Source organism: Girardinichthys multiradiatus, chromosome 13 (genome assembly GCF_021462225.1).
Source record: "Girardinichthys multiradiatus isolate DD_20200921_A chromosome 13, DD_fGirMul_XY1, whole genome shotgun sequence".
NCBI classification, from domain to species: Eukaryota; Metazoa; Chordata; class Actinopteri; order Cyprinodontiformes; family Goodeidae; genus Girardinichthys; species Girardinichthys multiradiatus.
In genome coordinates, this window is record NC_061806.1 from 25,995,776 (window position 1) to 26,010,721 (window position 14,946).

The 14,946-nt window shown below is 39.6% G+C and overlaps 1 protein-coding gene across 4 annotated transcripts in view; it reads left to right on the forward strand.

Annotated features, from left to right (window-relative positions):
* The window catches only part of LOC124879749 (ras/Rap GTPase-activating protein SynGAP-like), a 91,691-nt gene that overhangs the window by 42,507 nt on the left and 34,238 nt on the right, over positions 1 to 14,946 (forward strand). For 3 of the 4 annotated variants that reach the window (XM_047384478.1, XM_047384475.1, XM_047384477.1), the window contains 7 exons: positions 637 to 725; positions 813 to 934; positions 9,112 to 9,265; positions 12,145 to 12,243; positions 12,318 to 12,569; positions 12,652 to 12,987; positions 14,248 to 14,392. In XM_047384478.1, coding sequence (XP_047240434.1) covers positions 681 to 725; positions 813 to 934; positions 9,112 to 9,265; positions 12,145 to 12,243; positions 12,318 to 12,569; positions 12,652 to 12,987; positions 14,248 to 14,392 — 1,153 coding nt within the window. In that variant the 5' untranslated portion in view covers positions 637 to 680. The remainder of the gene's footprint in view (positions 1 to 636; positions 726 to 812; positions 935 to 9,111; positions 9,266 to 12,144; positions 12,244 to 12,317; positions 12,570 to 12,651; positions 12,988 to 14,247; positions 14,393 to 14,946) is intronic. The other variant, XM_047384476.1, reaches the window with a different exon arrangement.

Here is a 14,946-nt window from a genome sequence, read left to right on the forward strand (position 1 = left end):
TTGTAGTGTATTAATAAAGTTTGACTGACTGACTTATCTGTTTTGTTGACATTCTCTTTAGCACAGCTCCATCTAGTGGATGCATAACGCAACCCCAGTCAAACGTTTGACTGCAGTAGCTTCTATTCTATGCGCCTTATAATCCGGTGCGCCCTATATATGAAAAAAGATCTAAAATAGGCCATTCATTGAAGGTGCGCCTTATAATCCGGTGCGCCTTATAGTGCGGAAACTAGTAGAAACCTGACCCAAGCAATGTTGAAAAACTGTGTTTTGACAGCGTTGATTAATAACCTTTGCCAGTAATTAGTAAAAACCAAAGTCTTGCAGTTTGGCATTGATTAAAAATGGACAAAAACCCACTGTCTAAATTTAGTTTTTCTGACCATAATAATGCACTGAAATCATGCCACCATATTGACCAGGACTACCTGAATGAAGATATTCTGTAGCTCAATAGCACCTTCATGTCTAAATAAAGTAGCTATTTATTATTGTAATAATAAGATAATTTAGAAAAAAAAACACATTAAAGACATCTTGTTTGCAAGTTAGGAAACTGATTTATTAGATAATGCATTTCTTATTCATGACTTTTTTTTCTTGCTTCCTATTTATGACATCGTCTTCTTGTAGACCAATCCCGCAGGGCAAGTTTTGCCTCTGTAAGACAGTCGAGTATGGAGACCCCTCCTAACACGACTCCTCAGCCCTTCAGGCAACCGGTGAGTACAGTAAAACCACTAGAAGAAGTTTTATTTCTACAGAATCATTGTGACGTGTTTGGGATCTTTGTTATGTTCAATCTTTAGAGTTTTCTCAATCGAAGACTGAAGGGTTCCATCAAGAGGGCAAAAAGTCAGCCCAAACTGGACCGGACAAGCAGTTTCAAACAGATGATTCTGCCCCGGTTTCGTAGCGCTGACCAAGAGAGGTAAGTTATGGAACGAAAGCCGTGAAACTCTACTTTCTTCAAATGCTTACCCTGTTTCCATATGTAATGCTGCCCTGTATAAACTCTATTTTCTTAAGGCCTCTAGGCCAGCAGGCGGCCCTAAGACTTTCCTTTGTTTACCTCAATCCTCCAACCCAGCTTCCCCTGCAGAAATAAATTAATTCTTTCCTTTATTGGAAATCTGGAGGAGCTGGCGAGATCCACAGTTCAGGTGGAAGTATCTGTAAACAGTTTAACTGTCAGCTGGGGGCACTCTACATGATTTCTGCCCATTTTTACCGCCGATTTCCAGTTGAGGAAAATCTGCTTCAGTCTGTTGTCTGCTTGTCATTTGGCAGGGAGTCTGCACCCTTGGTCACAGTCAAACATGTTTGAATATTTTCAGGCGGATCTGGACGCAGTTAGGCAGTGTGAACTGATAACTGACGAGGGGCTGGGACAAAGCACCAGCTACGAGATAACCTTTGTTTTAAATTAATGATACATTCTTAATTTGTATTTGGTCTGTCCACACCAAACATGATCTTATCTGTTAAGATAGAAATAATAACATTTTTCAATTACATCCAATATTTAAAGTCACTCCAAACTCAACAAACAAACAAACTCACAACCACAAATACATATTTCAAACTCTCAATATGAGTATAACAAAGAATACATTCAACACTATCCAAATCATATTTACTTGAGTTTGAACTGGGGTTGACCCTATTTAAAATTGCATCTCTTTCAGTTTAATTGGGGAGTTGCACAGAAATGTAAACCATCCCAATTCTGAGAATATCTTCTATTAGCTCCACCTATTGGTATATTTGCACCTTAAAGGTGTCGCTCTCGCGAGAGATTGCATGAACGTTTGATGGGTTTAGTTGACTTTACCTGGTCAGAAAAATCCTGTAGTCTGTGTGAACAAGCAGTAGGTACAGTTAAGTGGGTGATCCCATCTTTCAGTCATGAAACAAGAAACTGTCTGTTAGCTTAATTATATGCAATTTGTGTTTGTGGTTGTAAAAAGTGGAAACAGTGCAAAGGTTGTGAATACTTTTGAAAGCCCGCATTTGTAATGGCACATAAGGGTTTAGACCCCACTGCAGGTTTTTGGTCAAAATATATTAACTAGAATCAGTCTGCAATAAACAAATAAAAAGAAAAATAAATACTCAAAGGCGTTTCTCCAAGTTAAACACATAATACCACTTTTAACTACTACTCCAGCCTTAAAACTAATGAACATCCTTATGACTGGCATATTTAATACTTAACAGAGCACGTTACTACTCTTTTGACCTGCTGCACAGGTGATACATAACTGGACACCACCCTCAAGCAGTGTCCGTGAGGAATCTAAGCCCATTACATATGGGTAAATGGACTCAGTTCATTCATATGCTTCGTTTTGTGTGCTGTAACCACCTTTTTAAATTCCCAACAGAAATGTTCAAGTCAGACGACTATGGTGGGCACGCTAATATTTTCTTGGACGTATTCTGAAACCAAGCCTTTGTGGACTTTGAGATATGCTTGGCATCCCTGCCCTGTTCAAAGCTCCAAAGATGTCCAAGCTCCAGCTCCCTCACAGATGGCATAGCATTTTCTCTCAGGACTCCCTGATATTTGTTGGATTCATCTTCCATCCACCCACTGCAGGTTACCAGTGCCAGATGAAGCAAAACAACCACAGACCATCACTGAGCCACTGTCATGCTTTACATTAATTTTTTTCAATGTACGCCTCATTCTTCTGACATTTTAGTGACCCATAGACTTGAGAAGCTCAGGTTTTGATTCAAGGTGGAGCTGACTCTTTTCGTGTTTTTGGGTCAGTATTGGTGCATGTCTCATGGTTCAGACATCGATTCCTTCAGTATTTTGCTTGTGCCTTATAGTGGAATCTGTAACCTCAGTGACCTCTGCCACCAGGTCTTTCTACAGGTCTTCTGCAGTAAGTCAAGGGGTTTTTAACCATCTGCCTTTATCAGGACTCTGGGGACAATTATTGATAGCTTTATCTTTCTGGCACACCGTGCTGGGGTAGCCTCTTTTCCTTTTTATTTGTGAATGATGCATCCAGGTGTATCTGTCCTTTCTAGCTTTTTCCTTATTCGTGCAAGGCAGTGATCTTTTCTCTGAACCTTTATACACAGTAATTAGGCCTGAAATGGGCAGAGAAAGAAGTGGTGGAAAGTGGTGGAAACCTTACTTTCTACAGACCAGATATATGAGATTTTTTACCTCAAGCACTACTGATGCTACCATTGCACGCATTGATGGTCTTGTCTTGTCATGTATGCTTGAGACCACACCTTAATTACAAATGTGTGCTCTGATGTAACATTGAGAGATGGGTAGCCACTGAAAGGAAAATTTAGAGTTAAGTTTGGCTAACATCTCTCGAAATGTTTTAAACTGTTCTTATGTAATTTATTTATTGCAAAAACCTGAACAAATTGTGAACCTAAAGCTAATTTTCAGTGGGGGGTTGAATACGTTTTTGTGCAACTGTGATACGTTTTGTCTTGACAAAAGACTTTTAAACAATTATGCTTTCATAGGGTAATAGTAATTTAATAGAAAGTAAAGAAAAACAAAGTGAAATTAATGATTCCAGAGGAGTAGCTTTCACTCTGTGCTTACATTTATCTTGTCTGAGAGTGTTTTTATGTAGTCTTTTTTTTTCACGTCTCATCAGGAGGCAGCAGCTCGCTGCTTTGGAGCGTCTCATGACAGGCTTCTTTTCTTGTTTTGTATTCTGAAGTTGGGAGGGGTCAAATCCCCGGATGGATCTCGCTCTTCAAACTTTTATGCAACCTTCACACAATCCAGTCAGGAAGCCCTTATGGGAAATACAAAGATGTCGAGAGGGAGTAAAAATGTAGTGCTGACTGCACACTTTCCTGTCACAACAGGAAACGCTCTACAGACATATTTGGGGCTGGTGTGGCTGTCCAACGGGAAAATGAGGAAAGTATTATTTAGCAGAGGATGTGGGAAAATCTTTTGTTCTAAAATGTTATGCTTTACATGTTGAAATTAATGCTAAATTAACCCAGTGGATTGTGTTGGGGGGCAGCAGCTAAATGTGTGAGCGAAAGCTAAATAATGTTGGGGTTTAAGTCAGAGCTCCCGTCTCACCGCTGCCTCTGACAGCTGCCTGCCCAGCTCGCTCTGAGTCCTGCCCACACACGCTGAATTCACTTAGTGTTAAGTTGACTTTGCTGTAAACCCTCTGCATCCAACTTCACACTCAAGCTTTTTGACGCAGCTGCTCTGTCTCAGCTGCCAAGTCTGTGGTTTTATGAGAGCGTTCTTCATGTGCTGCAGTCATTATTCAGTGATGATCAACATTAAATCCACATTGCTGCATAACTATCAACTGATTTGTTAGGTCTTCTTTTTTTACTGTCAGTCACACTGCCTTGTAGAAATACTTCATCTTAAATTTTACATTTTTATTTCTGGCTCTCAAATAAGAAAACACGCCAGCGGAGAGAAACCTTCACGTATCACAAACTTGGTGAGAGAGAATTGAATTTCCTAAAACTGACCAGCCCTGGTTGTTTTTATTTTTTTGGCATCGAACTTATATCTCTGTGTGCCAGCAAATCAATTTACTGCTTCTTATTCAGTCTCAATTTGATTCACCTGATCCTACAATGGTGAAGCGGAGACTGAAGATCAGGCACTCTGTCATTGGCAGAGATGATAACGCTCCCATCCTGTCACAACTATAAGGTTGTGCTTCAGTTTGGTTCACCTTTCTGCATCCATTTCCACCACTTTCTCCTTAAGAGGTTATTTTATACCAGACCAGATTTTATGGCACACATGCCACAGATATCATCTGGGCACCAGTAAAAGTTCCTAAATAATTTGCAACAAAAGGTTTCCAGTTTGAAAACAAAGTGCCCAAATGTCTATTTTAAAGGGGACATATCACACTTTTAAATTCCTTCTATTTAAACATAAATTATTGAGTTGTGGTCTATGTAAAGTGGAACTGCAATGCTTTGGTCTTAATTTCTTGTTATTGTAGCTTCACAGGCCCCTTTTTTACTCCTGTTCTGAGGTGTATCTGAGAGCAACTCATTTTGGTGCGGTCTCTTTAAATGCTGTTGAGGCACTTCACCCCCCACCCACCTGGAGGTCAAAGTGCACCGCACTTTAAACCGTTTGGCCATTTGTGTAGTTTGATAACAATTATCTAGCGCCGCAGAAACAAGACAAAAATGGCAAAAACAATGCAAAACTCTTTATGTATTAATACTATTCAAACACGCAGTGCAGCTCTGTCCTCAAGGAGCTACAAGCAGCACACCGCACTAAAATAAGCAGAAGGCACAATGGTACAGCTATCAAAACAATGGCCAGGATGTCATATCAACCCGATAAATTCATGTCTAAATCAAAGTTTCTTGTGATTTTTGCGTTATTTTCAGCTTACCACTTTGCTGTGTCCATCGTTTCCATAGACAGAAGGAACTGACTCCTTAATCAGATGAAGTCTTTCAGCAAATCCTTCTTGATACTGGAGGAGGTTGCTGAAGAACTCATCCTTGAAGTAGGGGAAATAAGAATTTTCCCACTAATGTGGGTAGATTTCCATGAAAAATAAAATTTAACCAGGCACTTTGAAGAGGATCTGATGCTGAGGGACGGTGTAATGAATTGTGTGGGTTAACACACCCAACAATCGAACATTTAGACTTATCCACTTGCAGCATCAGCATACTTACATAAAATCTCAGTGAGAAATAAAAATGGCGGATACACAAAATTGATCAGCCAGAAGTCCATGACCTTGTTTAGCTGTTCTGCAGCAAATACTTTGACGTAATTGTCATGATGTAGGGTTGTTTGGTTTTTGGTTTTGGGGTTTTTTCTTATGTTTTTCACTGTTCAAGTTTTGAATCATGTTTCTGTTTATTTTCCTGGTCATGCTTTTGTTTTGTCGTCTTGTTCATGTTTTGTCAAGTTTGGTTTTCGGATCTGGTTATGCTTTTGCTTCATGTTTTTCTAGTTTGTGTTCAAGAGTCTCTGTTTTGCTCCAGTCACGTTTTGTTCTGTTAATTAAGTTTATTCAGTTCACCCGCTTCAAGTTTATCTGTCTCCTTGCTCCACCTGGTTTTCATGCCATATATTTACACCTGTTCAGTTAGTCATGGCAAAAACCTACCAGTTAGTAGATGTCCAGCATTCCTTCCTGCCTGACCACGTTTTTGACCACTTTTTGCATCTTGAATTTCCCTGCCTTGCCTGACCCTCATTGGATGTCTCTCGCCTCTGGACCACGACCTTGTTTCTGCCTCTCGACCAAAGCCTCCTGCCTCACCCCTGGATTTGTCTGCCTGAGTCTGCCTCCCTGGTTTCACCCAGTTACTGCCCCCCCCTTGACCACCGAGCCTTGGATCTTTCCCCCTGTCGGCAATCCGACTTCTGGCTGCGGCGTGTTCTGCACCGATCCTCCCGGTCTGGAGACTGCCAGGACCGCACCCGCAAAGGAGCCTATTCTGATTTCTCCGCCCTACACGGACTCTGTTAAGTGATCCCGGGTTCCCGGTTGGTCGCCCGCCTGAACTCTGTGCCTGCTTGGGACGACCTCCTGGTCGCCCGCCTGAACTCTGTTTTTGTTTTTGGCCCTCCTACCAAGGCCCCCACCGCCTTGTGGATAGTACTGTGCAGTTGAGGTTGTACAGCGAAATCAGTTATACCTGAAATGGTCAGTTAGGATGGACCTTAGTATTTGTTAGAATTGCCTTTGAAACTGTTTGACTTGGTTCACATGTTTTGGGCATCCTTCCACAAGCTTCCCACCACAGTTTGCTGGAATTTTGGCTGATTCCTCCAGACAAAAGTGTTAACTAAGTCAGGTTTGTGGGCTGCCTTACTCACACACATATTTTCAGCTCTACCCACAAATATTCTATGAGACTGAGTTTAGGACGGCCACTCCGAAATATTGAGTTGGGCATAAAAGCTGTAGCTTTCTGTTTGGTCTCTTGAGATGTTGCTTCAATATTTCCACATAATTGCCTTTCCACTTGATGCCATCTATTTTGTTAAGTGCACTAGTCCCTCCTGCAACAAAACACCATGAAAATAAAATGCTGCCACTCCCGTACTTTAAGTTTAGGATGGTGTTCTCAGATTTGCAAGCTTACCCCTTTTTCATCCCCTTTGGCCATAATGACCTAAGTGGTCATTATGGCCGAACACTTTGACAGGACATGACCACAAAATCCAAGATCTTGGTCTCTGATTGCAAAATCTCATTTGCAAAATCTACTTTTTCATGTTTCGTTTGGAGTAAAGACCGTTGCATCACTAAGTGACCTTTGTTGATACAGGAGTCAAATTTTCCCATTTTGTACCAAGAATAAACCAGACTAGTGGAGGTGCAAAATTGTCTTCCTGATATCTTGCCTGATTTATTTTGATTTTCCCATGATGTCACACAAGGAAATAGTCTGTTTGACATGTTGCCTTAAAAACATCCAGACATGTGACTCAATTTCCCTCAAATGTGGTAAATTAAGCTCTCAGAAGCTTAAAAAGTCCTGACATCATCATCAGCTTTATGTCTAACACAACTATCTCCTTGTTTCATGTTTTTTTGCAGCTTTAAGAATTCTGAGATAATATTTTGCTGATATACATTGCTCAATACAAACATTACGTTTGCCCTTTACAAAAAAAAAGCGAAAGCAAATCAAAGAACTTTGTTTTCCTAACATCAGCACTGTAGCAGCCACTCTGGGCTATTTTCTAACACATTGCAACAGCCACAACAATAACTCATTCTGCCTGTTATTATGTAGCCCTGCCTCGAGACACCTCTTACTTATCAGGGCATCCTGCAGTGGTGCCATCTTCTGTGTGAAATTGAGGCTTTGTTATAATTCTGCTACTACTTCCTGGTCTTTTTATGATGTTAGAATAGTACATTGTCCTGCTGCGGATATGGAGCGATTGTAAAACCAAGCACAAGTGTATAAAAGACCTCTGGCTTACCTTACCAAGGACACACAACCACAAACACTGCAGTTAAAGTTTGTTGTTGAGTTTCTCTACCATTTCATGTCGCATTATATGTTTCTTTATTTCTGATTTTGCTTTTTGGTCTATCTGTATTTTGGTAATTTGTTCTTAAACTGCACAATCTATTCAGTCACAATAATGTATGCATTATAACCGTCTCAAAAGACTGCTTTCAGTTACTGGTAGGATAATATAATGTATTTTCTAATGACTCAATCTGCTGGCTAAAAATACCTTTGGCCACTTGGATGGACTTTTATTGTCTTCTGCCCACACCCAGTTTATTTTAGGTTAACAAGAAGTCACATTATCTATTTTAATGTCTGAGTTTTGGTTGTTTTGCATCTGTTTAATATTGTTGTTGTTTTCATGCATTTCCTCACAATTCTGCTCTCCAAAACCCTGCTTAGTTTATTGTTTATCAGGTGTAAATAGTAGTTTAGATAGCTTAATTTGTAAGAGGCTCATATTGCGTATTTTGTGTCTGTTTGTTGTGTTAAATCTCTTCATAAAGTCCTTTCTGATTATATTTTGATGGTAATTTATTTATTTTTACTGTCCCCAGTAAGGCGGACCTGTTCAAGGTACACGATAAGAGAAAGCGGTCTTACCAGGAGGAAGTAGCTTGGTTAAATATAGTGTATTGACTAGGTCATTTTAACATGTGATTATGTTTTGATCTAAGCCATTTGATTAATGTAGCTCTGGCTATACAGGTCCTTCTCAAAATATTAGCATATTGTGATAAAGTTCATTATTTTCCACAATGTCATGATGAAAATTTAACATTCATATATTTTAGATTCATTGCACACTAACTGAAATATTTCAGGTATCCAAAGTTTTCTCAGCAGGTAATTTCATTGATATATTATGATTATTGTTTATTTATGATAACAGTTTTAAATGTTATCACTGAATAGGTCGACTGATACAACTCAAACACCAAAAACATAGATTTCTGCCAGCGTTGAGCTCATAAAGACACAATAAAGGGACAGTTTCTGGGAAATTCTCTGGAATAGATGCTGGCACTTAATGATTTTCCTCTGCTGTGACTCAGGATATAAAAACATCTATATGAATTCTGAATATAAGTCGATGTCTCCTCTCACCAGGAATCGCTTGATGCAAAGCTTCAAAGAATCCCACTCCCACGAATCCCTGCTTTCCCCCAGCAGTGCTGCAGAGGCTCTAGACCTAGTTCTGGATGAAGATGCCATTATCAAGCCTGTCCACTCTAGCATTTTAGGACAAGAGTACTGCTTTGAGGTGTGTTAATTTGTTTAACCTTTTCCTTTTTCCTGTTTTTGCCTGTCTGTCACATTTTCTTTCTCTAACTGAAATTATGTAACATTTGAAGTACAACTGCAAAGCCACTTCATTTCTCTCGAGTCTTTGATAAATACATTGACCTATTAGTTAATTACACCTTATACAATGTAACAGATTATCCAATATACAGGTTTTATTAAGCAGAAATTCAAAGATATTTACCAGTTAAGACTCAAACCTGCAGGTTTTAGGGGTCTGTGTAGTACGTCCTCTTCATGAAAAACTTTACAAAACAAACATGCAAATTCCCGCAGAAACATAATCAGATCGGTCATGTCGATAAATTCACATTTAATCCATCCTCTATCTATACCTGCGTAATCCATGTGGATTTAGGGGTGTTTTCTGGTTGCCAGTCCATCACAGGGCAACACAGAAACACACTGGATCATTTAGAGTGTTTTAATTAACCTAGCATGCATATTTATGGACACTAGGAGGAACCCACCCAGAGAGAACATGCAAAGCATTATTCAGAAAGGCCCTGACTGGGATTTAAACCCAGGACCTTGTTACGGCAAGGCAACTGTGCTGACATCTAGTCAAGTCAAGTCAAATTCATTTATATAGCGTTTTCAGCAACAAGGCACTCAAAGCGCTGTTGATTAGGAAAAAGATTACAATGATACAGAACACAGAAAAACAAATCAAATGACACTAATAATCCTTGGGAGTAATAATAATTAATAATCCTTCCGGGTCTACTGGTAGAAATTGGTTCCAAGCCACTCTTAATAATAAAGCATCTTATGGTAAAAGAAGATAATATTGATACGCTCATCATTCCACTGAATTCTAACTAGGGAAGCTGAGTCACTGGTACAAAACAGCTTTAATCCACATTTTCAGGTGCTAATAATATATTGCTTTTACTGGTACTGAAGTTGAACTAAGTAATAACAGTCCATTGTAGTCTAATTAAGAAAGCTGTGTCATTGGTGTAAGAGCAGCTGTAGTCCAGATTTTCTGTTACTAATGTTTGCTTTTCGCTGGTAATCCTTCTGATAAAACTGAAAATCTATGAAAAAGTTATGAAATCACACATTCGGTGCAGGGTTAAGCAACACACAGGAAGAAAGGATTTTGCAAGAGTGCCGTGGAATCCTGGGGGTGCGAATATATAACAGTGAGTGTGTGCAAGAATTAACACAGATGGAGCGCCATTGTCCTTGAGGAGAGAGATGAAAGTTTTCTCAATCGGCCGCAAAGTCTTATCTGGATCACAGCTGTTCGGGGGTGCTGGGAAAGAGCGCCATGTTTACATAACATCCAGGAGATATTTTGTCGATAGCCAGTTAGCAGAAGCTGCCGAGGCCACGTTGGGGCACCAGATTTAGAAAGACAATAAGTGTTCTGGTTCAAGCAGTTGTGTGGATTTCTAACCACTTTAAGAGTTTTTACTGTTACCTCTCAATTGCGAATCCAAATATCCAAATTTCTGGGACTTTCCGCAGTTCTAGAGCAAACAACCTTCCCCATGATTAAATCCTTTCACCTCTGATTCCAAAAGCCGCTTCCAGGCTACGATTCTGTTCAAGAACCGTATCCAGCTTGCTGCTTAGCTCTCTTAACAATTCGGTCTGAGCATTGATCGCTCTGCAGATTCCATCCAGCATCGCAACGTGGGCAGCTGTTGAACAGCTGCCCACGTTGCGATGCTGGATGGAATGTTTTGCTAATCACTTGATAAGTCAGGTAACCGCCGGGTCCAAAAAGCAGAAATCCTGTTATCAAAAATCCAAATATATAAACGTCTTCTGCGTCCTCAACCGACATTGTAGACAAGCACACAATCTTCCACTGTTGCCAGGAATCCATTGTATATCTAGAGAAGAATGTACCGGCTGGACAAGAGGGTTCTCCTTTACCCTGTTTTCCGGTGGAGAAAATTTGATCAATTGCGTTGAGAGACCAGCTGACGAAATCCATAATTTGCAAGTTTGGAAGATATGTAAAGTGAGGCTCAGACAAAAGCAGATGCAGAAGCAGGCAAGAGGGAGGGAGAGAAAACATGTGCGTCCTCCACCGAGAGCAGAGCAAGAAAACCTGTGCACCTGTGCAGCCTAGTTGCGATACAATACAGTAAAATTCAGTTTATTATGCCAATTAATGATGTTTTGTATCTCAGCAAGCCTACTGCATTGAGTCACTGACTTTGCAGCAACATTTTGCCCAGATCTAGGATGTGTTGAGACGTGGCTAGTATTGAGCAAGCAATAAAGGCATAATTAATCTCAGATTATGTGGTAGAAAGTTTCACTCCTGATCAGTTAAGTTACCAGTATAAGTGCTTTATATTTTGGAAATGAGATCGTCAAATGTTGTCCAGGGTCCTTAAAAAAGATAATAGCCCTTTTATCAACACTAAAAAGAAATGTACAACTCAGAGGCCAACTTTAGGGTCATTAATACCTTCACATTCAGTACTTATCTGTGTTGATAAACACGAGCAACTCTTACCTTGGGGACAAACACAGATTTGTGCTTGTCTCCAAGGTCCCCTGTTTATACTGTTTGTAGCTCAGCTGAACAACCAAGTTTCACTAGGAGGCAAAAAACTTTGCTTAACATATTGTATACTCAGAGAAGGAGAAGAAAAGAATTTAAACAAAGGAAACAAGTGAAAACGAATCAGCCCTTTCGTGATGGAGTACTAATTTAGTTGTAATCTGCATCTTCACCACTAGTCACTGAATCAATCACATAAATCTACTTAGATTACAAAAAAAGAGATCACTTGCAAAAGTAAATAAAAGTTTTGCTCTACAGGGAAGATCTCTATCAATGTTGTAAAAAAACGTGTGTTTTGTCTGCAGGTAACCACCAATTCAGGGACAAAATGTTTTGCCTGCCGATCAGCTTCAGAAAGAGACAAATGGATTGAAAATCTGCAACGAGCTATAAAACCTAACAAGGTATTCTCAGTGGATTGTTTTTGTTCAATTAAGTTTAACATTTAACCATCCAGGTTTGTTTAACGCAGTAATAGCACTCTTTTCAGGACAACAGCAGGCGGGTGGAGAATGTGCTCAAGTTGTGGATAATTGAGGCCCGAGATCTTCCAGCTAAGAAACGCTACTATTGCGAGCTGTGTCTGGATGACATGCTGTATGCACGCACCACCAGCAAACCCCGCACCGATACAGTCTTCTGGGGAGAACATTTTGAATTTAACAATTTGCCAACCATTCGTAGCCTTCGTTTGCACCTCTACAAAGAGACAGACAAAAAGAGACGCAAGGTAAACATTACATTTTGGTACTTTTTTATGGTTATTCTAAAAAAAACATGAAAAGTTTAAATTAATGTTATTTGCAATGTAGGAGAAAAGCACATACATTGGCCTTGTCAGCATCCCAATATCCAGCATCACAGGCCGGCAGTTCGTGGAGCAGTGGTACCCGGTGATACAGTCCAGTGTTTTAGCCAAAAGTGGTGGCGTTGGAGGTACCAAAGTGATCAATGCTTCACTGCGTCTCAAGTCTCGCTACCAGACGATGAATATTCTCCCAATGGAGCTATATAAGGAGTTCGCTGAGTACATCACCAACAACTACCGAACACTGTGCGCAGTACTGGAGCCGCTGCTGAGCGTGAAGAGTAAAGAAGAGGTGGCATTTGCTCTGGTCCACATTCTTCAGAGCACAGGGAAAACAAAGGTAATTAAAGTATCACATTTACTCCAACCAAATAATTGGCCTGGTCTTTAATGCTTCCCAGTCAGGGTTGGACAACATCACAGCATGTATATTGCATGGGTAAAGGTTTTAAAGAAAATATATCTTAACAAAGCTACTCTCCTGTCTTGGTATTGCTGGATCTCTGTGCTACGTTTAACTCAGTTAATCACAACAGATTGATTTACAGACTGGAAAACTCTGTGGGATTGTCTGATACTGTGCTAAATTGCTTTATTACTGAGCATGCCACAGTTTTTTGTCATTTGGCAATGATAAACCCGAGTGAATAAAGATCCCATGTGAGGTCCGTCAAGGCTGTATTCTTGGCCCACATTTATTCAACATTCAAATGCTACCCCTAGCTCAGATTTTGAAGAATTAACACATCTCTTATGAAATAAATGCTAAAGACTCGAACATTTTTCTGTCTCCACTTGACCACAGTGCATTATAGTCACTGAGTCATTTTGCTTACAAAACCAATGAGTGGATGGGTAAAAATCCCTTCCACTGCAAAAAGACAGAAGTAATTACTTTTGGTCCTGATATGCGAGGTTAGAGATCTCAATTCAGCTAGAGTAAATGATGCTAAAAACCACAGAGCATTCAAGAAACCTAGGAGTTGTCATCTAGTCAGACCGAACTTTTGAGGTGTATTACTAAATAGGCCTGCTGCCGTCTTAAAACCTTTGTCAGAATGCAGGGTGTATGCTTTAAACAATCAGGCAGTTGCAGCTTATCCAAAATGTTGCTGACAGAGTCCTGACCCGCACCAGAAAAATTGATCATATCACACCAGTCCATAAATCACAGAGTTGCATGTCAGGTATAAACCACTTAGACTCCTCAGTCAAACCAGAACTAAATAAAGGGATGCAGATTTACTCTCTATGGTCCTCAGCTTTGGAAAAACCTACTGAAACCTGGAATGTTCAGAAACTGTTGGATCATTCAGATTAGGACCGAAAACATTACTGTTTACTGCAGCTTTTCCAAAAGGACAAGATTACTTCATCAGTTCAGTTTTATCATGTCTTAGTCATTTATTTGTTTGAAGTTAGCATTTAAATGTGATCTTTAGATTTTAATTTTAGTTTTACAAACTACATCTGGTTTTAAATTTAATTTCCAATAAAGCTGTTACCTTTAAACAGTTGGAAATACTAATATTAATGGTCCTGTACAGACCAACTTGCAACTTTTGGATTTCATTAACTTTCACGTTGTGTCTACTCATAGGAGTTTCTGTCTGACATGGCGATGTGTGAGGTGGATCGATTTATGGACCGGGAGCACTTGATCTTCCGAGAGAACACACTCGCTACAAAGGCTGTGGAAGAGTACCTCAAACTAATAGGTCACAGATACCTCAAGGAAGCTATCGGTAAGACTGCAAGTAGCTCAGGAGTTAGATATATCTAAATTAAAATATCCCAAAAATAAAAGGCAACTTGCCACATGGTGGCGCCTTCCCCTTGGTTGATTAAGTTGCCATTTGTGTTAAAAAGCAAATAAAAAGGTGTACCTCATAAAATGGCAGTAGTAGATTTTTCAAGGCTATTGCAAATTTCTGCAAATGGTTTCCAAAAATGAGAAACTGGATTTTTACAACTTCTACTTTTATGTGCCACCCTAGCACATGCTGGACTCTGTAATGGGGAATTTAGTAGTTGTTTGACAAACCTCATACAAGTTTACTCCTTGGCTATTTTGCTAATGCTAATACTAAAAGTAATACTAATGTTCCATGTTACTTGCCTCTAGTAAGAGGTATTGTTCTCATGTTATATCATGAATATTACTTCCTATGTTCAGAATATTATTCTTGCTACTATTACTATGAATGAAGGTTTTTCATGCTATCGTGAATTACACTTTCTCAAAACCTTACCATGATTTTGTTTTGTTTACAGACTAGATAAAGCTCATTTAACTTTT